Below are 23,383 nucleotides of genomic sequence, written 5' to 3'. Positions count from 1 at the left end.
GAATAGAGCTAAGCAAAGGCAAAATCCTAGAGGAAAACCTGGTTCAGTCTGCTTTCCAACAGACTTCACGAAACAAATTCTCCTTTCAGCAGGACAATAACCTAAAACACAAGGCCACATCTACACTGGAGTTGCTTAAAAAAAGACATTGAATTTTCCTGAGAGGCCTAGTTACCGTTTTGACTTAAATCAGTTTGAAAATCTATGGCAAGACTTGAAAATGTCTGTCTAGCAATGATCAACAACCAACTTGACAGTGCTTGAAGAATTACAAAAAAAAATGTGCAGAAAATATTGCACAATCCAGGTGTGCAATGAATTACCCAGAAATATATTTTTCCTTTTTTTTCCCTTTTTCCTTTTCTACTTTGACATTACATACTATTTTGTGTAGATTGTATTAATTCCACCTTGTAACACAACCAAATTATAAAGTATATACCATATATTGTGTTCCCTACAGGTTATTGGAAAGAGCAGAAGCTCCGAACTATCCGTTCAGAACCCAGTCTTACCTACAGGTTATGGGAATTGTGCTCATTTAGTATTTCTCCAGTAGGTTTCCTGAAGGAGAAAGCCTCCACTTGTCAAAGATAATAAAACATGAGCACAATTCCCATAACCTGTAGGGAACACAATATATGGTCTATACTTTATACCAGCCAACAAAGCAATACGCCTCAATTCACATCTGACAAGTCTCATGTATTTACAATTCTATTTGCCTAAAGGCAAATAGAATTTGAAATCTTTCAAATAGTTTAGCTGTCCTTTAAAATTCTTCCAAATCATTTATCTGTGCTTGACTGAGCTTGACTGACACAATGGAACCAATTGATGTCTCCAAAGTGCACATGGCAGGTGCAAGCAAACAACACATAGTTCTTGACAGATTTTGAATACTTGATCGCAGTTCTAGCTGGAATTACTTGCGAATTCGTTTTTGTTTTCATCTGGAGAAAACGGGCGGATAACAACTACTGTTGAATAAAAGTGTCTGCTAAATACCATATATTAATATTATTAGCTGGCAATAAACTTTGCTTTGGACCAAAGGAGAATCTAGACTACAGTACTACATCTGGTTCAGGCTCTCACACTCAGCCCTTGGCCCCTTTCTCTAAACGACAACTCATCCAAAGGAACACACGAATGACAAAAGCATCTGGGTGAATAGCCGCCCTCACAGCAGGTATTTGACTTGAAGAAAAATACTACATACTTGTAGTGCAGGAGTCACTTGGCTGCATTGTGACAAGTCAGGGGATATCAGAATTTGTCCTAAAGTCCTCCAGGGGTTGATAAGAGAGGAAGCCCTTCTAAAGCCAAAGCAGCACGTAGGCATTACCAATATCATTTTAGGAGACCCTTTCCACAAACCAAAATTAAGCCACTCCTGGATTTTGAATGCCTGCTCAACGGAGAATCTGACAGTCTTAATCTGGATAGGTGGGCTTTAAAAAAAATGCTTTTTAGTCCAGGAATATAGGTTTACTCTGGGTCTGGAAAAGCGGACCCAAGAGAGAACTGTGAAGTTTAAGGCTGTAAAGTTATGCTACGAATGCTGTAAAGTTATCTTTGAGAACGCTTTCATGAGAGGTAGGAACAGCATATTGGTTACATCATACAGACGCCTGGGATCATAATTATCAGTTGAGGGGAAAGAAAAGCAGAGAGAGACAGAGAGAGAGAGGGGGGGAAGTGAGAAGACGAACCAAGCACTTGCTTTTTAGATAAAGAGAGAGAAAGTGAGAAGACGAACCAAGCAGTCTTGCCTCCTGTCCAACTTTCCAGACGTGTTAGTCTAATAATGGTATTGTTCATTTAAATAAGGTACACTTTAACCTGTTTAGGACTGGGTTCCGCCAACAGCCAATGAAATTGCAGGACGCCAAGTACAAATCAACATAAATCTCATAAATCAAATTTCTCAAATAAATATTAAGCACCATTTTAAAGATAACATTCTCGTTAATCCAGCCACAGTGTATGATTTCAAAAACACTTTACAGCGAAAGCTCCACAAACGATTATGTTAGGTTACCACCAACTCACAGAAAAACCCAGCCATTTTCCAGCCAAAGAGAGGAGTCACAAAAAGCACAAATAGAGATAAAATGAATCACTAACCTTTGATGATCTTCATCAGATGACACTCATAGGACTTTGTTACACAATACATGTATGTTTTGTTTGATATTTCTATTTTTTAAATCATTTTACATTTGAACGTTACGTTCAGTAGTTCTAAAACATGCAGTGATTGTGCAGAGAGCCACATGAATTCACAGAAATACTCTATATAAATGTTGATGAAAATTCAAATGCAACCGCTGTGTGAGATTTTTTTTTAACTTTACGGAAAAAGCATAATCTGAGAACGGCGCTCAGAGCCCAAACCAGCCAGAGAAATATCCACCATGTTGGGTAGTCAACATTATTCATAAATAGCATTATAAATATTCACTTACGTTTGATGATCTTCATCAGAATGCACTCCCAGGAATCACAGTTCCACAAAAAATGCTTGTTTTGTCCATCATTTATGTCCATTTATGTCCAAATAGCTTATTTTGTAAACAAATCCAAAAGCGCGTTCTGGTCCAGTCGGACGAAAAGTTCAAAAAGTTATATTACAGGTCGCATAAACTTGTCAAACTAAGTATAGAATCAATCTTTAGGATGTTTTTATTATAAATGTTCAATAATGTTCCAACCGGAGAATTCCATTTTCTGTAGAAAAGCAATCAAACAAGAGGTACCTCTCATGACAAATGCGCATGACTGAGAAAGAGGCTGCTGGCAGACCCCTTAGTCAAACAGCTCTCATCCGGCCCCCCTTCACAGGAACAGCCTGAAACAATGTTCTAAAGACGGTTGACATCTAGTGGAAGCCTTAGGAAGTGCAAAATAACACATATCCCACTGTGTATTCGATAGGGATGAGTTAAAAAACTGCAAACCTCAGATTTCCCACTTCCTGTTTGGATTTTTTTCTCAGGTTTTTGCCTGCGATATGAGTTCTGTTATACTCACAGACATCATTCAAACGGTTTTAGACACTTCAGAGTGTTTTCTATCCAAAACAAATACAAATATGCATATATTAGCATCTGGGACTGAGTAGGAGGCAGTTCACTCTGGGAACTCTATTCATCCAAAAGTGAAAATGCTGCCCACTATCCCAAAGAAATTTTAACATACACTGAGTGTACCAAACATGAAGAACACCTCTTTCCATGACATAGACATTTGCAGGTGAATCCAGGTGAAAGCTATGATCCCTTATTGATGTCACTTGTTAAAAGTTGAGGTCGGAAGTTTACCTACACCTGAGCAAAATAGATTTAAATTCTTTTTTACAATTCCTAACATTTAATACTAGTAAAAATTCCATGTCTTAGGTCAGTTAGGATCACCACTTTATTTTAAGAATGTGAAATGTCAGAATAATAGTAGAGAGAATTATTTATTTAAGCTTTTATGTCTTTCATCACATTCCCAGTGGGTCAGAAGTTTACATACACTCAATTAGTATTTGGTAGCATTGCCTTGAAATTGTTTAATGTGGGTCAAACATTTTTGGTAGACTTCCACAAGCTTCCCACAATAAATTGGGTGAATTTTGGCCCATTCCTCCTGACAGAGCTGATGTAATTGAGTCAGGTTTGTAGGCCTCCTTGCTCGCACATGCTTTTTCAGTTCTGCCCACAAATGTTCTATAGGATTGAGGTCAGGGCTTTGTGATGGCCACTCCAATACCTTGACTTTGTTGTCCAACTTTGGAAGCATGCCTGTAGTCATTGTCCATTTGGAAGACCCATTTGCGACCAAGCTTTAACTTCCTGACTGATGTCTTGAGATGTTGCTTCAATATATCCACAATTTGTATTCCTCATGATGCCATCTATTTTGTGAAATGCACCAGTCCCTCCTGCAGCAAAGACATGATGCTGCCACCCCTGTGCTTCACGGTTGGGATGGTGTTCTTCAGCGTGCAAGCCTCCGCCTTTTTCCTTCAAACATAATGATGGTCATGATGGCCAAACAGTTCTATTTTTGTTTCATCAGACCAGAGGACATTTCTACAAAAAGTACGATATTTGTCCCCGTGGTGCCGTTGCTAACAGGAGTCTGGCTTTTTAATGGCGGTTTTGGAGCAGTGGCTTCTTCCAAGCGGCCTTTCAGATTATGTCGACATTGAATTTAACAAGTAATTAGTGGAGTGGTTGATAAACGAGTTTTAATGTCTCCAACCTAAGTGTATGTAAACTTTCGACTACAACTGTAAATCCACTTAAATCAGTGTAGATGAAGGGGAGGAGACAGGTTCAGCCTTGAGACAATCGAGACATGGATTGTGTACAGTTGTGGCCAAAAGTTTTGAGAATGACACAAATATAAATGTTCATAAAGTCTGCTGCCTCAGTGTCTTTAGATAGTTTTGTCAGATGTTACTATGGAATACTGAAGTATAATTACTAGCATTTCATAAGTGTCAAAGGCTTTTATTGACAATTATATGAAGTTGATGCAAGGAGTCAATATTTACAGCGTTGACCCTTCTTTTTCAAGACCTCTGCAATCCGCCCTGGCATGCTGTCAATTAACTTCTGGGCCACATCCCGACTGATGGCAGCCCAGTCTTGCATAATCAATGCTTGGAGTTTGTCAGAATTTGTGGGGTTTTGTTTGTCCACCTGCCTCTTGAAAATTGACCACAAGTTCTCAATGGGATTAAGGTCTGGGGAGTTTCCTTGCCATGGACCCAAAATATTGATGTTTTGTTCGTTATCACTTTTGCCTTATGGCAAGGTGCTCCATCATGCTGGAAAAGGCATTGTTTGTCACCAAACTGTTCCTGGATTGTTGGGAGAAGTTGCTCTCGGAGGATGTGTTGGTACCATTCATACCATGGCTATGTTCTTAGGCAAAATTGTGAGTGAGCCCACTCCCTTGGCTGAGAAGCAACCCCACACATGAATGGTCTCAGGATACTTTACTGTTGGCATGACACAGGACTGATGGTAGCGCTCATCATGTCTTCTCCGGAAAAGCTCTTTTCCGGATGCCCCAAACAATAGGAAAGGGGTTTCATCAGAGAAAATTACTTTACCCCAGTTCTCAGCAGTCCAATCCCTGTATCTTTTGAAGAATATCAGTCTGTCCCTGATGTTTTTCCTGGAGAAGTGGCTTCTTTGCTGCCCTTCTTGACACCAGGCCATTCTCCAAAAGTCTTCGCCTCACTGTGAGTGCAGATGCACTCACACCTGCCTGCTGCCATTCCTGAGCAAGATCTGTACCGGTGGTGCCCCGATCCCGTAGCTGAATCAACTTTAGGAGACGGTTCTGGCACTTGCTGGACTTTCCTGGGCGCCCTGGAGCCTTCTTCACAACAATTGAACCGCTCTCCTTGAAGTTCTTGATGATCCGATAAATGGTTGATTTAGGTGCAATCTTACTGGCAACAATATCCTTGCTTGTGAAGTCCTTTTTGTGCAAAGCAATGATGATGGCACGTGTTTCCTTGCAGGTAACCATGGATGACAGAGGAAGAACAATGATTCCAAGCACCACTCTCCTTTTGAAGCTCAGTCTGTTATTCAAACTCAATCATCATGACAGAGTGATCTCCAGCCTTGTCCTCGTCAACACTCACACCTGTGTTAACGAGAGAATCACTGACAGGATGTCAGCTGGTCCTTTTGTCTCTGTTCACTGGTCACGATGGCAACACCCATCCGTAGCACGCGCTCCAGCAGGTGTATCTCACTGATCATCCCTAAAGCCAACACCTCATTTGGCCGCCTTTCGTTCCAGTTCTCTGTTGCCTGTGACTGGAACGAATTGCAAAAATCGCTGGAGTTGGAGACTTTTATCTCCCTCACCAACTTCAAACATCTGCTATCTGAGCAGCTAACCGATCGCTGCAGCTGTACATAGTCTATCGGTAAATAGCCCACCCATTTTTACCTACCTCATCCCCATACTGTTTTTATTTATTTACTTTTCTGCTCTTTTGCACACCAATATTGCACACCACCTGTACATGACCATCTGATCACTTATCACTCCAGTGTCCTCATGCCTTTTGCACACAATGTATATAGACTCACCTTTTTTTCTACTGTGTTATTGACTTGTTAATTGTTTACTCCATGTGTAACTCTGTGTTGTCTGTTCACACTGCTATGATTTATCTTGGCCAGGTTGCAGTTGCAAATGAGAACTTGTTCTCAACTAGCCTACCTGGTTAAATAAAGGTTAAATAAAAAATAAATAAAAAATTGTGGCAGGGCTGCAATTCAGTGGAAATGTTTTTGGGGGATTCAGTTCATTTGCATGGTAAAGAGGGACTTTGCAATGAATTGCAATTCATTTGATCACTCTTCATAACATTCTAGAGTATGTGCAAATTGCCATCATACAAACTGAGGCAGCAGACTTTGTGAAAATCCATATTTGTGTCATTCTCAAAACTTTTGGCCACGACTGTATGTGTGCCATTCAGAGGGTGAATCGGCAACACAAAAAATGTAAATGCCTTTGAACGAGGTATGGTAGTAGGTGCCAGGCTCACCAGTTTGTGTCAAGAACTGCAACTCTGCTAGATTTTTCATGCTCAACAGTTTCCCGTGTGTATCAACAACTGTGGGAATCATCGGAGTCAACTTGGGCCAGCATCCCTGTGGAACGCTTTTGACATCCTATAGAGTCCACGCCCTGATGAATTGAGGCTGATCTGAGGGCAAAAGGGGAGGGGTGCAACTCAATATTAGGAAGGTGTTCTTAATGTTTTGTACACTCAGTGTTCAGTATGATCTGTATGTTACAGAACTGTACATTTTTTCTAAAGATAACATTATGTAGTTCGTCAGAAGTTCACTGAGTTAGAGAATCAACATTGACCATCTCAATGCACTTTAACATCCAGAATATAACAAGTCGCAAAATACCAAAGTATTTTTTTCTTCTTCCTGAACAAACACACTAATGGACAAACCCACTCTTACAGAGCACTGAAAGAATTCAACACCCTGACCCCCAACTCACACACACACATCCACCCTCTACCCCTCTGCCAACCTCTAAACATTCCCTCCCGGAAGTGTGTGTTTATGTGAGTGTGTCGGGGACAATTTTAAAGACAGCTGCTGGGACTGCTGGAAAGGCACTGACTAGAGCAACACAGCCTCGACCTGCACACCAGAGGAGGGGGAGAGGGAAAGAGGGAGCGAAGGATGGAGGTAGGGGTGGCTCTCGGCATCTGCTGAAGCTCTACAGACCGTGATTGAGAGTGAAGGGGAAATCCCACATGCACAAGGGGTGTGGGAGCAGAGTTTGGTGGGAGGAAAGCAGACTTTAGAACTCGTTGCTTAAGCTTATAGATGACACGCAACACAACGCGACGGTGAAGGGCAGCAGGAAAACGACACTCTGATATATCTTAAACAAACTCACACCAATGACCATACAACATTTGCAAAACTTTTTCTTCTTCCATTTGCTGTCGCGCATTGAACCATTTTTGGGATTTTTGTGGGTGTTTTAGTAAGAAATTACATCAAAACTGAACAGAAAAAAACATGCAATATATATATATATATATATATATATATATACACACACACACAACCGGTCAAAGGTTTTAGAACACCTACTCTTTTTCTTAATTTTTTTTACTATTTTCGACATTGTAGAATAATAGTGAAGATGTCAAAACTATGAAATAACACATGGAATCATGTAGTAACCAAAAAAAGTGTTAAACAAATCAAACTATGTTTTATCTTTGATATTCTTTGATATTCTCTCAACCAGCTTCACCTGGAATGCTTTTCAAATCAAATTAATTTATATAGCCCTTCGTACATCAGCTGATATCTCAAAGTGCTGTACAGAAACCCAGCCTAAAACCCCAAACAGCAAGCATTGCAGGTGTAGAAGCACGGTGGCTAGGAAAAACTCCCTAGAAAGGCCAAAACCTAGGAAGAAACCTAGAGAGGAACCAGGCTATGTGGGGTGGCCAGTCCTCTTCTGGCTGTGCCGGGTAGAGATTTTAACAGAACATGGCCAAGATGTTCAAATGTTCATAAATGACCAGCATGGTCGAATAATAATAAGGCAGAACAGTTGAAACTGGAGCAGCAGCACAGTCAGGTGGACTGGGGACAGCAAGGAGTCATCATGTCAGGTAGTCCTGGAGCACGGTCCTAGGGCTCAGGTCCTCCGAGAGAGAGAAAGAAAGAGAGAATTAGAGAGAGCATATGTGGGGTAGCCAGTCCTCTTCTGGCTGTGCCGGGTGGAGATTATAACAGAACATGGCCAAGATGTTCAAATGTTCATAAATGACCAGCATGGTCGAATAATAGTAAGGCAGAACAGTTGAAACTGGAGCAACAGTCTTGAAGTAGTTCCCACATATGCTGAGCTCTTGTTGGCTGCTTTTCCTTCACTCTGCGGTCCGACTCCTCCCAAACCATCTCAATTTTGTTGAGGTTTGGGGGATTGTGGAGGCCAGGTCATCTGATGCAGCACTCCATCACTCTCCTTCTTGGTAAAATAGCCCTTACACAGCCTGGAGGTGTATTGGGTCATTGTCCTGTTGAAAAACAAATGATAGTCCCACCAAGTCCAAACCAGATGGGATGGCGTATCGCTGCAGAATGCTATGGTAGCCATACTGTTTAAGAGTGCCTTGAATTTTAAATACATCACAGACAGTGTCACCAGCAAAGCACCCCCACACCATAACACCTCCTCCTCCATGTTTTACAGTGGAAAATACATATGCAGAGATCATCCATTCACCAACACAGGTTAGAACCAAAATCTCAAATTTGGACTCAGCAGACCAAAGGATAGATTTCCACCGATCTAATGTCCATTGCAAGTGTTCCTTGGCCCAAGCAAGTCTCTTCTTATTATTGGTGTCCTTTAGTAGTGGATAATTTGCAGGCCTGAGTCACACAGTCTCCTCTGAACAGTTGATGTTGAGATGTGTCTATTACTTGAACTCTGTGAAGCATTTATTTGGCCTGCAATTTCTGGGGCTGGTAACTCTAATGAACTTATCCTCTGCAGCAGAGGTAACTCTGGGTCTTCCATTCCTGTGGCGGTCCTCATGAGAGCCAGTTTCAACATAGCACTTGATGGTTTTTGCGACTGCACTTGAAGAAATGTTCAAAGTTCTTGAAATGTTCCGGATTGACTGACCTTCATGCCTTAAAGTAATGATGGACTGTCATTTCTCTATTCTTATCTGAGCTGTTCTTACCATAATATGGACTTGGTCTTTTACCAAATAGGGCTATCTTCTGTATACCAACCATACCTTGTCTGTTTGTTTGTTGCCAGTTGATTTTGTTCATCAAGCCTACCAGCGTTTTCCCCTTGCTCCTGTCTGTTTCTAGTTCGTTTTCAAGTTTTCCCAGTTTTGATAATTCTGCCTCCCCCGACCCTGCCTGCATTTCTGTACCTTTTAGACTCTGATCTGGATTACCGACCTCTGCCTGCCCTTGACCTGTTGTTTTTCCTGCCCCCGTTCTAGTAATAAGCTTTTGTTATTGCGACACTATCTGCATCTCGGTCTTCCCTAAAACGCGATAGTACGAACTGGCCATGACTGAACCAGCAGACTCGGACCAGCTCCGCAACAGCATCTCCTCCCAAGGAGCCACCATTGGAAGGCACAAGGAGTTGCTTCATGGTCTGATGGATGGGTTCCAGACCTTGGCCAAATGCCATGACCGAGCATTGAAAACATTGCTGGAGCATGTCTGCGGGTTAACTGTTAGGCAGACGGTAACCTTCCAGGCCGTCAGTAATTTGGGAACTCCGCTTACCTCCCCCGGAACTCTTCGATGGAGAGTCGGGCACCTGTCGGTCATTTCTCGCTCAGTGTTCCCTCATCATCGAGCTGCAGCCCTCCTCCTTCCCCTCGGACCGCTCTAAGATAGCGTACCTCATCACACTAATGTCCGGGAGGGCTCTCGTCTGGGCTTCAGCAGTATGGGAACAGCAGTCAGTCTGGAGGAGCTTGTGTCGGAGGTAAAGAAAGTTTTCAATGAGAGAGGCTGCTCGGAAGTTACTCCAGTTTCGGCAAGACTCCCGCAGTGTGGCAGACAATGTGGTGGATTTCCGTATGTTGGCAGCTGAGAGTGCCTGGATCCCGGAAGAGCTGTTCGACATGTTCCTGTACGGAGTTTCGGAGGAAGTAAAGGATGAGCTTGACCAAGCTCATCACCTTGACCATACAGATTGATGGGCAACTACAGGAACGAAGGAAGGAGAGGAGAATCAATGTCACTCGCTGCCCAAGGATTCCACCTCGCCTCCGAGGCATCCCAGAAGTCCCCGATGGCTCCGTTGCCGAGAGAACGCGAGGCTACCCGAGTTCCCCCGAGAGTCTCCGAAGTCAGCCGATTCACCTCTTCCCAAGCCAATGCAACTAGGCAGAGCTAGGCTGTCTCCAGCCGAACGGCTATACAGGCTTCACCCTAAGAGCTGCCCGTATTGCGGGACTACTGGTCATTTCGTCTCCACCTGTCCACTAAAAGACCAGGCTCACCGGTAGGTTCGAGTACTCTGGTGGGCCATACGGAGATCTTTTCCACTCCCATTACTCACACCCCTTTTCATGCCATTTTGGTGTGGGGGAACCAATCTAAATCTTGCCGGGTCTCATTTTTATTTTTTATTTCAACCAGGTAAGCTAGTTGAGAACAAGTTCTCATTTACAACTGCGACCTGGCCAAGATAAAGCAAAGCAGTGTGACACAGACAACAACACAGAGTTACACATGGAATAAACAAGCGTACATACATAAATAAAGGTCACTTGCTCATTTAAGGCTCAGTCTAAACATAACTTCAAAACACTCCTGGAGCGCGCTAAGCAGGATTTCATAAGATGGTCGTCTCTTCCAATTTCATTACCAGGTCGCACTAATTCTGTTAAGATGACTGTATTACCTAGGTGTTTGTACTTCTTCCAAATGATTCCCATTTGTCTGCAGAAGTCGATGTTCAAACAACTGGACAGCTGCAATTTCACCTTCATTTGGAATAAGTCAAATCCACGAATGAGAAAGGTATTTCTAGAGAGACCTAAGCCCCAATTGTTTACACTACTACTGGTCAGCAAATATATCTAAATGTTTGTATTGGGTTTCTACATTTGAAAACAAGGATTTGGGCCATCATGGAGCTACAGTCAATCCTTCCAACTTCTCCAGTCTCACTCCTGTGCTTCCCACTGCCCATGTTTTGAAACCCATTGTCAAGAACTCCCTTAAAATCTGGTCCCATTTCCAAAATCACTTTAGCCTTAAAAAAACAAGTGACTTCACTCCATTAACATCTAATCATCTCTTCCCAGCGTCACAGATTGACACAGCATTCCAGTTCTGGCGTAGGAACGGTCTGGTGTTTTTTTTTTGTGTGACCTATTTGTTGACAACACATTTGGGTCAAAATTCCCAATACCCACTTTTTTTTTTTGATATCCGCAAACTCGCAGCTTTGCTAAAAAACATTTCCCTTCATTTCCGCTCGAGCAAACTAAGTGTCCAGTTGAGAGGGGCTTAGATCTTAACCTGTATTTGAAGGGCACAATCTCCAGATTATACGACATAATACATAACATTAATCCGCCTTCCTTGGCAAATACAAAATCTGCATGGGAGCAAGACATATGTGGAGAGCTACCCGATGATATATGGCAACATAGTATCCACACCTCATAATTTTGCATAAGGCATGGGCTCATTCCGTTTAAAGTTTTGCACCGTCTCCATTACTCAAATGACAGAGTGGCAAAAATATACCCAAATGTGGACCCCACGTGTTTGAGATGCCACCAGAGTCCAGCGACTGTGGGACACATGTTTTGGTCATGCCAATTTTTGAGTGGCTTCTGGGACCCCATTTTTGAGGCATTCTCACATATGTGTAATACAACTGTTAGTCCCAACCCACTGCCATTTTTTGGGATACTTCCCCTAGACCAGAATGCTACCACGCATTAGGCGAATGCAATAGCATTTGCCTCGCTGCTAGCTCGCCGCCTTGTCGTCTTTCACTGGAAGTCTGCAGAGGCACCCTCCTTTATGCAGTGGGTTAAGGAGGTGATGTCATCTCTGCCTCTGGAGAAGGTTAGGTACACTGTGCTTGGGTCCCGACAAAAGTTTGACTTAAACTGGTCCCCATTAATACAATACGTGGAGAGCTTGTTTTTTACCAAGTGTAACTTGCATATTTTGGTAAGAAGTCATGTCTGTTCTAGTGGCCATTTGTACTGATAAGAATTTTTATTGAACTTTTTCCATAGTTTTTATTTCTATTACGGTTTTTCAGTTTTTTTTCTGTCCTATGTCATTTACTTTAATAGTACACTGCTCCAAAAAATAAAGGGAACACTAAAATAACACATCCTAGATCTGAATGAATGAAATATTCTTATTAAATATTTTTTTCTTTACATAGTTGAATGTGCTGACAACAAAATTACACAAAAATTATCAATGGAAATCAAATTTATCAACACATGGAGGTCTGGATTTGGAGTCACACAAAATCAAAGTGGAAAACCACATACAGGCTGATCCAACTTTGATGTAATGTCCTTAAAACAAGTCAAAATGAGGCTCAGTAGTGTGTGTGGCCTCCACGTGCCTGCATGACCTCCCTACAACACCTGGGCATGCTCCTGATGAGGTGGCGGATGGTCTCCTGAGGGATCTCCTCCCAGACCTGGACTAAAGCATCCGCCAACTCCTGGACAGTCTGTGGTGCAACGTGGCGTTGGTGGATGGAGCGAGACATGATCTCCCAGATGTGCGCAATTGGATTCAGGTCTGGGGAACAGGCGGGCCAGTCCATAGCATCAATGCCTTCCTCTTGCAGGAACTGCTGGCACACTCCAGCCACATGAGGTCTAGCATTGTCTTGCAGTAGGAGGAACCCAGGGCCAACCACACCAGCATATGGTCTCACAAGGGGTCTGAGGATCTCATCTCGGTACCTAATGGCAGTCAGGCTACCTCTGGCCAGCACATGGCGGACTGTGCGGCCCCCCAAAGAAATGTCACCCCACACCATGACTGACCCACCGCCAAACCGGTCATGCTGGAGGATGTTGCAGGCAGCAGAACGTTCTCCACGGCGTCTCCAGACTGTCACGTCTGTCACATGTGCTCAGTGTGAACCTGCTTTCACCTGTGAAGAGCACAGGGCGCCAGTGGCGAATTTGCCAATCTTAGTGTTCTCTGGCAAATGAAAAACGTCCTGCACGGTGTTGGGCTGTAAGCACAACCCCCACCTGTGGGCGTCGGACCCTCATACCATCCTCATGGAATCTGTTTCTGACCGTTTGAGCAGACACATGCACATTTGTGGCCTACTGGAGGTCATTTTGCAGGGCTCTGGCAGTGCTCCTCCTTGCACAAAGGCGGAGGTAGCGGTCCTGCTGCTGGGTTGTTGCCCTCCTACGGCCTCCTCCACGTCTCCTGATGTACTGGCCTGTCTCCTGGTAGCGCCTCCATGCTCTGGACACTACGCTGACAGACATAGCAAACCTTCTTGCCACATCTCGCATTGATGTGCAATCCTGGATGAGCTGCACTACCTGAGCCACTTGTGTGGGTTGTAGACTCCGTCTCATGCTACCACTAGAGTGAAAGCAACGCCAGCATTCAAAAGTGACCAAAACATCAGCCAGGAAGCATAGGAACTGAGAAGTGGTCTATGGTCCCCACCTGCAGAACCACTCCTTTATTGGGGGTTTCTTGCTAAATGCCTATAATTTCCACCTGTTGTCTATACCATTTGCATAACAGCATGTGAAATTTATTGTCAATCAGTGTTACTTCCTAAGTGGACAGTTTGATTTCACAGAAGTGTGATTGACTTGGAGTTACATTGTGTTGTGTTCCCTTTATTTTGTTGAGCAGTGTATATCCTTGTGTGATGCCTTGGTGGGAGGGAGGGAGGGAGGGAGGGAGGGAGGGAGGGAGAGAGGGCGGGCAGGAGAATGAGGGGTTGGGGTTGTACTGTTCTTGTTGTCATATTTGAAAATCTATAAATACATTTTTTTAAGACTAAAATGTAAATGTAAAATGAACAGTAAGACTTCATAAAAAAATGTGATCAATGTGATTTTCCCTTCTGCAATTCCATTTAAGTACAATGTTGCCCTGATTGCATCCATCCTTTGTGTCATTCTGCAATTAGTGGGTGGTATATTATCTGGCTAATCTGGTTGGAAGGGGTTCAAGTAGCACTGGGAATATTACTAAATTGCAGGATGTCACTCATTGGGAGGGGAGGAAGCTGTTCTGGACAGATAAATGCAGCCTTTTTGCAGGAAACTTTGTATGGAATATGTTTGTATGGAATAAAGTTTATATGGAATATGTCGTTTTAGGGGAGTTTAAGTCAACAAAAACAAAAGAGATAGATGTGGTGAGAAGTGAGAACAACCACAAGCGTGTTGGAATCTCTTGGTTTAGAAAAGAGGATATTTGCATAGAAGAACAATCTGAGCAGTTGAATGGTCCCAAATGACAGAATGATAACTGACTTAGCTTGAAATGCAGAGACAAATTCCCTGCTAATATCCCTAAACAATGACAAACACTGCACATTTTTTTTTATTTAGGGTAGAGAAAAATAATCTTCAGTCAAATCAAGTCAAGTCAATATGATAAGCATCAGGATTGGCTATCAATTGGATTTGAGCTCGCATACAACATGAAACACACTGAGAATCTCACTGCCGATAGACTGCCGATAGGTAGGCCTACTTATCAAAGTGGGAGGCTGTTCCTTCTCTTGCTAGAACAAAAGCGGTACCTGCTGCGTGCTGACCCAGTAGCGACGAACCTACAGATTATACTTGTAGAATCGCAATGCTTGTCAGTGGCCAACAACTTGACTTTGAGCCAATCAAAGAGCACGAACCCCCACGTGGGGGAGCCTACAAAAATATGAAAAATAGGGCATTTTCTCAGTACGTCCAGGGATGAGCCAGTCGCACTTCATATGCAATGTAGGCTAGCTAAGCGCATAGACGCAATGCATACAACACTAAATACTTCCTCCAAGCTTGCTAACCACTGTAGCTAGTATTGACCTTGTAATTAAATCACAATGGATTAGCTAGTTTCCATGAAACAGCTGTCTGTGTTAGCTGCCAAGTTAGTGCAGTGTCCTTAGCTAGCTAGCGTATATGCTAACATTAGCTAGCCACCTAAACATTTTGCTATGGACTGGCACTGGCAGTATAGAATTATGGAGAGTGAATTAAATCGTTTCTTCATCACCTTGCAAGGTACTGTAGTTATCTAGCTGTCCCATCTGACTAGTATTTAGTTTAGTTAATTAGGATCCCCATTAGCTACTGCAAATGCATCAGCTACTCTTCCTGGGGCCACATAAAATGTACAAATACATGACAATGTACAAAACAGTATTTAGACAATAACAACATAGTATCAACAAGGACTTTCTACAAAATAGCAACATTAGCGAAGATACAGTAGCTTCGAATCTAGGCCATAAGCAACACACACGGATATGCATTGCCAAACAACACTACTGCCACCTTCTGGTTTGGAGTATTTTAGCAAGGCTGAGTCGCTGACACCTTCCAAGGTCTTTGCTGTGTGAACACAAAAGAGATTGACTGCCTCTTTGGAGATAAATCACACAATAGGCCTGCTGTGTGGGGAACTCATTAGTTCTCTGTGCCGTCTGTTTTTTGATCCAACAAAAGGCGAGTCACGTCACAGACAAAGCTTTCTTATGGGGCACAGGGATGAGCTTACCTGGGCCTTCTGGGGTTGATGTTTTGTCAATTCACAACAATGGGGCTCAGCGCTTTTTAACAAACAGACTAGTCATTGTTTGGGTTAATTAAGCCTTACACTACACCGTCTGGGATCCATAGCTATAGGGGGATTTAATATATAATGCAGTAGAGAGAGAGAGAGAGAGAGAGAGAGAGAGAGAGAGAGAGAGAGAGAGAGAGAGAGATTTGGGGATAACAATTGCCAATGTGACATTTTGGGCAACTTTCAGGTGCTTGGGATGATATGAAACATTCTAAACTAAATACATATGTGGATCAATGAATGTATCATTCTCTATCAATCATCATCACATGATTTGTTGGTATGTGATATTCTACAGTATAAGGAGGCACAGAGCCACGTTTATGAAGGTGGGTGTTGATAGCCTTATCAATCACATAACGAATTGACTGACATTCCAAACCCTCCCAGCAACGTTCCACATGGCCTTTCATCACCCCAATTCATGGCATTTGAGCAATTTATGCTAATTGATTATCATAAAAGAGTACTTTACTTTGTGAACAGATTTTATGCATGAGGTGGTTAACTAATTGAGAACATAGCTAAACAAAACAATTACATTCTATCTTTCATGGATAAAATCGCCTATCACAATGAATCCATAGGAAGGGGAACAGTCAACGTGCATGTGAATATCATAATTGATGGCTGTGCATTTTTTCCAGTGATATATTTTGCAGCTATTCTCGTGCATAATTAAGCTACTATTTGCGCATGTGCATAAAACATCATTCTACTCACATAAACAGTGTCATATGTGCCATCGAAGAAGAACATTGACTGATTCAAAATAAGTTTTTGAGTTTGGTCGGTCCCTTGCTCCAAAAGTTGGTCTCCAGCTTGCTCTCCATAATCAAACATGTCGCGTTTGCTCAAACCGTTCACTGATAACGCAATGGCAAAAATAGTTGCCCATCCTAACCAACCTCGTTGATGAAGATCCATATTTAAATAGGTCTATGCCCAGAACTTTTATTAGTTTTGACCTATAGGCTTGCCTACACAGTTTGCCAAAGCGGTTCCGATGCGGCGTACACCTCAGGGCGCACAATAACGGAATGAATCGGCAGTAGTAAAAGCCCATATAAAGGGAGGGTGGAGTTGGAGAAGGCGGAGAAATAGGCATGGGACACTTGCGCGGGATTGCCTGCCTCACATACGGCTTTCCATTCTTCACAATCATGCATCTGTCCGGACGGTTTAACCTTCTCTCCTCTAGATATACTAGATAACATAACCATGAAAAAGTAGATTTAAGTCCCTTTGCCTTTACTCGCAGTCTTTCACCAAACAAACTGAACCTTGTTTTTTCATGAATTGATAACCACATATTTACATATTTAAGCAATTTATGAGGGATGATTTTGGGTGCAGAATTACAGATCATTATATATAACAAATCATTCTGTAATGTTTGTCCAACAACATACTGGTGGTTAAACAGTTTTAAATGTGTAATTTACCAAGCTACAGCAACTACAGCGGCAGGTAGCCTAGATGTTACGCGCGTTGGGCCGGTAACCTAAAGATTGCTGCTTCAAATCCCCGAGCCGTCTGGGTGAAATATCTGTCGATGAGCGCTTGAGCAAGACACTTAACCCTAATTACTCCTGTGAATTGCTCTGGAGAAGAGAGTCCGCGGAATATTGAAATGTTAACAACAACACTGTTGAGTAGAGCGCCATGCCAATATATTTAACAGCAGAAAAGTGTTGCCTGTGTTCCCCTTCAACCCACATTTTGTTCCAAGTTAAGTAACAAATTGTGAACAATTGCAAACGGTTGCAAAATAACTATATAATATGTGGGCAATATATTGTAGTGTTGCAATGGCAGGTCGCCATTTTCTTTTTCCAAACCAGATGAACTAGTTAAGCAAATTAATAACAAAGGAGAGAAAATATAAAGGTACTAGAAACATATTTTATTGCTTGTAATTGCCTTATTTTTGTTACTTTCTTTTCCATTCGAAGACACTGCCACCTGCTGTCTGAAATGTGATGTCAAAGAGTCTTTAACAATCCATTTGAATGGATGAGGAGCATTTCATCATCTCTTTTTGTGTGTGATGTATTTGCTTTTTTGATTGAAATGAAACTACATGTACCTGTTTTACACATGTAGTTACTACATTCAGAGGTAGTGTTGTACCACCCTCTCTATTCCTATCAGGGCCTGGTCAGTTTGATGTACAGTGCAGGCTTTACTGACAGATGTTTACTCATTAAAATATTTAAGGAAATATCTATGGTGCAGCAATCATCAAGAGGCATTCTTGTGTGTGTGTGTGTGTGTGTGTGTGTGTGTGTGTGTGTGTGTGTGTGTGTGTGTGTGTGTGTGTGTGTGTGTGTGTGTGTGTGTGTGTGTGTGTGTGTGTGTGTGTGTGTGTGTGTGTGTGTGTGTGTGTGTGTGTGTGTGACCTTCCACTTCCCGTTCCAATATTCCTCAATGCCTCTTTTTAAATCAATTGTTTTAATGGAAACTGGGATTTCAGCTTACTTTCTGATTTGACTGAATTGAAATGGAATTGACCCCAACCCTGATGTGGGCATATGAATGAGTGAATATCAGTGACTATGCTCCCTCCTTTTTCTTGCTATCTGGGGTCTCCTCCTTCACTCTGGCTATATGCTCTTTGCAGCCCCCCTTCTGACATATCAGCGGGCCTCTAGCTGCTGCTTCAGTTTAGGCCTCTTGGACTTTCTCAGTTCCTGATTGAGAATATCCCTCAGCAGCCTCCAGGAAAGGTACGCAGACACCGGCCTCCACATGCTGCATATATTTAGCTCGGGGGAATGACAGTTGAGGTCTCTTCAGCTGGCTCACTTCCTGATTGACGGAATGACTATATGCTCCTATGTCAGGGGGCAGCAAAGGTACCCAGAAACCTGACTGGCATTGGCACTGGCCTCCACAGCACTCTGGGACAGGTCTGGACACTGCAAGGCCTCCTTGGTCAACTTGGGGCCTGACAGCCTTCTGAGATGAGCCTTGACAACCAACCTTCTTCAGGATCATCCTGATTGCAGAGGCGTTTCTGGGGTCGGCACACAGGATGCACTCCCAGAGGACTTTGGCCTTGCACCGGTCAGCAGCTCTGACTTTGGAGCCAAGAGATTGGGTCTGTGGTCAGGCTGTTGGAGACCAAAAACTTGCCCTGTAGGCCACTGTCACTATGAAAACTGGGGTTCTCCTCAGAGTTGAATCCTATGTACTGCAGTGCAGTTCTCTAGGCCCTCTACTCTTTTCTATTTGTACCAATGACTTGCCACTGGCATTAAACAAAGCATGTGTCCATGTATTCTGATGATTCAACCATATACGCATCAGATACCATAGCTAATGAAGTCGCCAAAACCCTTAAGAGTTGCAGTCTGTTTTGGAATGGGTGGCCAGTAGTAAACTGTAGTAAACTGATCCATCTCATCTCTAAAACTAAGAGCATTGTATTTGGTACAAATCAAGTTCTAGACATCAGCTGAATCTGGTAATGAATGGTGTGGCTGTTGAACAAGTTGGGACTAAACTAATTGGTGTTACCTTAACTGTCATGGTCAAAACATATAGTCAATGGTTGAAAAAAATGGGGAGAGGTCTGTCACAAAGAGATACTCTGCTTTTTTGACACCACACAAAGCAGGTCCTGCAGGCACTAATTTGAGCTTATCTTTATTGTCCAGTTATATGGCCAAGTGTTGCAAAAAAAAAGAAAAGTGGCACATCTTGCTCTTCATTGTGATCAAAGGGCTAATATTAATACTATGCATGCCAGTCTCTCTTGGCTGAGAGTTAAGGAAGGACTGACTACATCACTTGTTATTATCAGAAACATGAACGTGTTGGAAATTCAAAATTGTTTACATAGTCAACTTACACACCGCACTGACAGACACACCCCCCCAGGGGTCTTTTCACAGTCCCCAGGTCCAGAACAAATACAAGGAAACATATAGTATTATACAGAACCATGAGTGGAACTCCCTTACATCTTACAGTGGGGCAAAAAAAGTATTTAGTCAGCCACCAATTGTGCAAGTTCTCCCACTTAAAAAGAGGTACACTTCAACTATGACAGACAAAATGAGAAAAAAAATCCAGAAAATCACATTGTAGGATTTTTTATGAATTTATTTGCAAATTATGGTGGAAAATAAGTATTTGGTCAATAACAAAAGTTTGTCTCAATACTTTGTTATATACCCTTTGTTGGCAATGACAGAGGTCAAACGTTTTCTGTAAGTCTTCACAAGGTTTTCACACACTGTTGCTGGTATTTTGGTCCATTCCTCCATGCAGATCTCCTCTAGAGCAGTGATGTTTTGGGGCTGTTGCTGGGCAACACGGACTTTCAACTCCCTCCGAAGATTTTCTATGGGGTTGAGATCTGGAGACTGGCTAGGCCACTCCAGGACCTTGAAATGCTTCTTACGAAGCCACTCCTTCGTTGCCCGGGCGGTGTATTTGGGATCATTGTCATGCTGAAAGACCCAGCCACGTTTCATCTTCAATGCCCTTGCTGATGGAAGGAGGTTTTCACTCAAAATCTCACGATACATGGCCCCATTCAGAAGCTAATCAGAAGCTAGTTAGCTTCTTTACTGGCTAATCGTTAGTATTCAGCTAACCACGGTTTGTGGTCATCAGCTATCCTTTAGCTCGAAAACCTATCGCCAGTTTTGTACGGCGCGGCTCGGACCGGAACATACCGGACCTATTTTTCTCTCCCTGGATTTCTACCGCTAACTCTGGACTTCTGTATACTTCTGGCCCTTCTTTGGACACTGTGTTAACAACCCTCCAGGCAAGCTTCAATGCCATACAACTCTCCTTCTGTGGCCTCCAATTACTCTTAAATACAAGTCAAACTAAATGCATGCTCTTCAACCGATCGCTACCTGCACCTGCCCGCCTGTCCAACATCACTGCTCTGGACGGCTCTGACTTAGAATACGTGGACAACTACAAATACTTAGGTGTCTGGTTAGACTGTAAACTCTCCTTCCAGACCCATATCAAACATCTCCAATCCAAAGTTAAATCTAGAATTGGCTTCCTATTTCGCAACAAAGCATCCTTCACTCATGCTGCCAAACATACCCTTGTAAAACTGACCATCCTACCAATCCTCGACTTTGGCGATGTCATTTACAAAATAGCCTCCAATACCCTACTCAACAAATTGGATGCAGTCTATCACAGTGCAATCCGTTTTGTCACCAAAGCCCCATATACTAACCACCATTGCGTTCTGTACGCTCTCGTTGACTCGCCCTCACTTCATACTCGTCGCCAAACCCACTGGCTCCATGTCATCTACAAGACCCTGCTAGATAAAGTCCCCCCTTATCCCAGCTCACTGGTCACCATAGCATCTCCCACCTGTAGCACACGCTCCAGCAGGTATATCTCTCTAGTCACCCCCAAAACAAATTCTTTCTTTGGCCGCCTCTCCTTCCAGTTCTCTGCTGCCAATGACTGGAACGAACTACAAAAATCTCTGAAACTGGAAACACTTATCTCCCTCACTAGCTTTAAGCACCAACTGTCAGAGCAGCTCACAGATTACTGCACCTGTACATAGCCCACCTATAATTTAGCCCAAACAACTACCTCTTTCCCTACAGTATTCAATTAATTAATTAATTTTGCTCCTTTGCACCCCATTATTTGTATTTCTACTTTGCACATTCTTCCATTGCAAATCTACCATTCCAGTGTTTTACTTGCTATATTGTATTTACTTTGCCACCATTGCCTTTTTTGCCTTTATCTCCCTTATCTCACCTCATTTGCTCACATCGTATATAGACTTGTTTATACTGTATTATTGACTGTATGTTTGTTTTACTCCATGTGTAACTCTGTGTCGTATGTGTCGAACTGCTTTGCTTTATCTTGGCCAGGTCGCAATTGTAAATGAGACCTTGTTCTCAACTTGTCTACCTGGTTAAATAAAGGTGAAATAAAATAAAATAAATTCATTCTTTCCTTTACACGGATCAGTTGTCCTGGTCCCTTTGCAGAAAAACAGCCCCAAAGCATGATGTTTCCACCCCCATGCTTCACGGTAGGTATGGTGTTCTTTGTCCTCCAAACACGACGAGTTGAGTTTTTACCAAAATGTTATATTTTGGTTTCATCTGACCTTCTCCCAATCTTCTTCTGGATCATCCAAATGCTCTCTTGCAAACTTCAGACGGGCCTGGACATATACTGGCTTAAGCAGGGGGACACGTCTGGCACTGCAGGATTTGAGTCCCTGGCGGCGTAGTGTGTTACTGATGGTAGACTTTGTTACCAGCTCTCTGCAGGTCATTCACTAGGTCCCCCCATGTGGTTCTGGGATTTTTTCTCACTGTTCTTGTGATCATTTTGACCCCACGGGGTGAGATCTTGCGTGGAGCCCCAGATCGAGGGAGATTATCAGTGGTTTTGTATGTCTTCCATTTCCTAATAATTGCTCCCACAGTTGATTTCTTCAAACCAAGCTGCTTACCTATTGCAGATTCAGTCTTCCCAGCCTGGTGCAGGTCTACAATTTTGTTTCTGGTGTCCTTTGACAGCTCTTTGGTCTTGGCCATAGTGCAGTTTGGAGTGTGACTGTTTGAGGTTGTGTACAGGTGTCTTTTATACTGATAACAATGTCAAACAGGTGCCATTAATACCAGGTAATGAATGGAGGACAGAGGAGCCTCTTAAAGAAGAAGTTACAGGTCTGAGAGACAGAAATCTTGCTTGTTTGTAGGTGACCAAATACTTATTTTCCACCATAATTTGCAAATACATTCATTAAAAATCCTACAATGTGATTTTCTGGATTTGTTTTTCTCATTTTGTCTGTCATAGTTGAAGTGTACCTATGATGATAATTACAGGCCTCTCATCATTTTAAGTGGGAGAACTTGCACAATTGGTGGCTGAGTAAATACTTTCTTGCCGCACTGTATATAGTGCAAGTGAACAGCATACCTGGTTTAAAAAAACAAATAAAGCAACATATGGTACAATGCCTCTCCCCCATGTGACCTACTTGTGGCAGTTTCGGCGACTTGATCAGGGTTTACACAAACACACACCGCCAGTCCACAGTAATGGTTAATACGGTTTATTATTTTAAAATCGGGTACCGGCAACTCAAACAAACAAACAAATCCATCTTCACCAGTCAAAGATCCTCCACTCTTGGTCTTTGGAGTTCAGGCCTTGCTAAAATCTTCAGTTCCTTTATTCCAGTAAACCTCCTTCTCCACCATATGTGCAGTCTCTCCAATAGCCGCCGCCGCCGCCGCCCGCCGCCGCCGCCGCCGCCGCCGCCACCTCCTCCTCCTCCTCGTTCACCTGCCGGGGTTAAATGAAAGACAAAGAATGCATACACAGGGCGCAGTTAAGTAGAGGCTCCGATTGGTTTCAATCTGCTGTTTAGCCTCTAATTACAACTGGAGACAGGTGTGGCTGTTCTGCTGTAGTCTGGCAGTTTCCCCTGAGCTGTCCATGGTCCTGCCCCTGGG

General features: G+C 42.9%; 1 protein-coding gene across 1 annotated transcript in view; it reads right to left on the bottom strand.

The window, feature by feature from the left end:
* LOC118365024 (nidogen-1-like) overlaps positions 1–16,931 on the bottom strand; it is a 76,664-nt gene extending 59,733 nt beyond the window's left edge. The window contains exon 1 of the mRNA XM_035746919.2: positions 16,617–16,931. Within this exon, the coding sequence (XP_035602812.2) occupies positions 16,617–16,820 (204 nt within the window). The 5' untranslated portion in view covers positions 16,821–16,931. The remainder of the gene's footprint in view (positions 1–16,616) is intronic.
* Between the last annotated feature and the right edge of the window lie 6,452 nt (positions 16,932–23,383).

The sequence above is a fragment of the Oncorhynchus keta genome, chromosome 32 (assembly GCF_023373465.1).
Source record: "Oncorhynchus keta strain PuntledgeMale-10-30-2019 chromosome 32, Oket_V2, whole genome shotgun sequence".
In the NCBI taxonomy this organism is placed as follows: domain Eukaryota; kingdom Metazoa; phylum Chordata; class Actinopteri; order Salmoniformes; family Salmonidae; genus Oncorhynchus; species Oncorhynchus keta.
The sequence above is the reverse complement of the archived record's forward strand: the minus strand, read 5'-3'. Positions and strand labels throughout refer to the sequence as shown.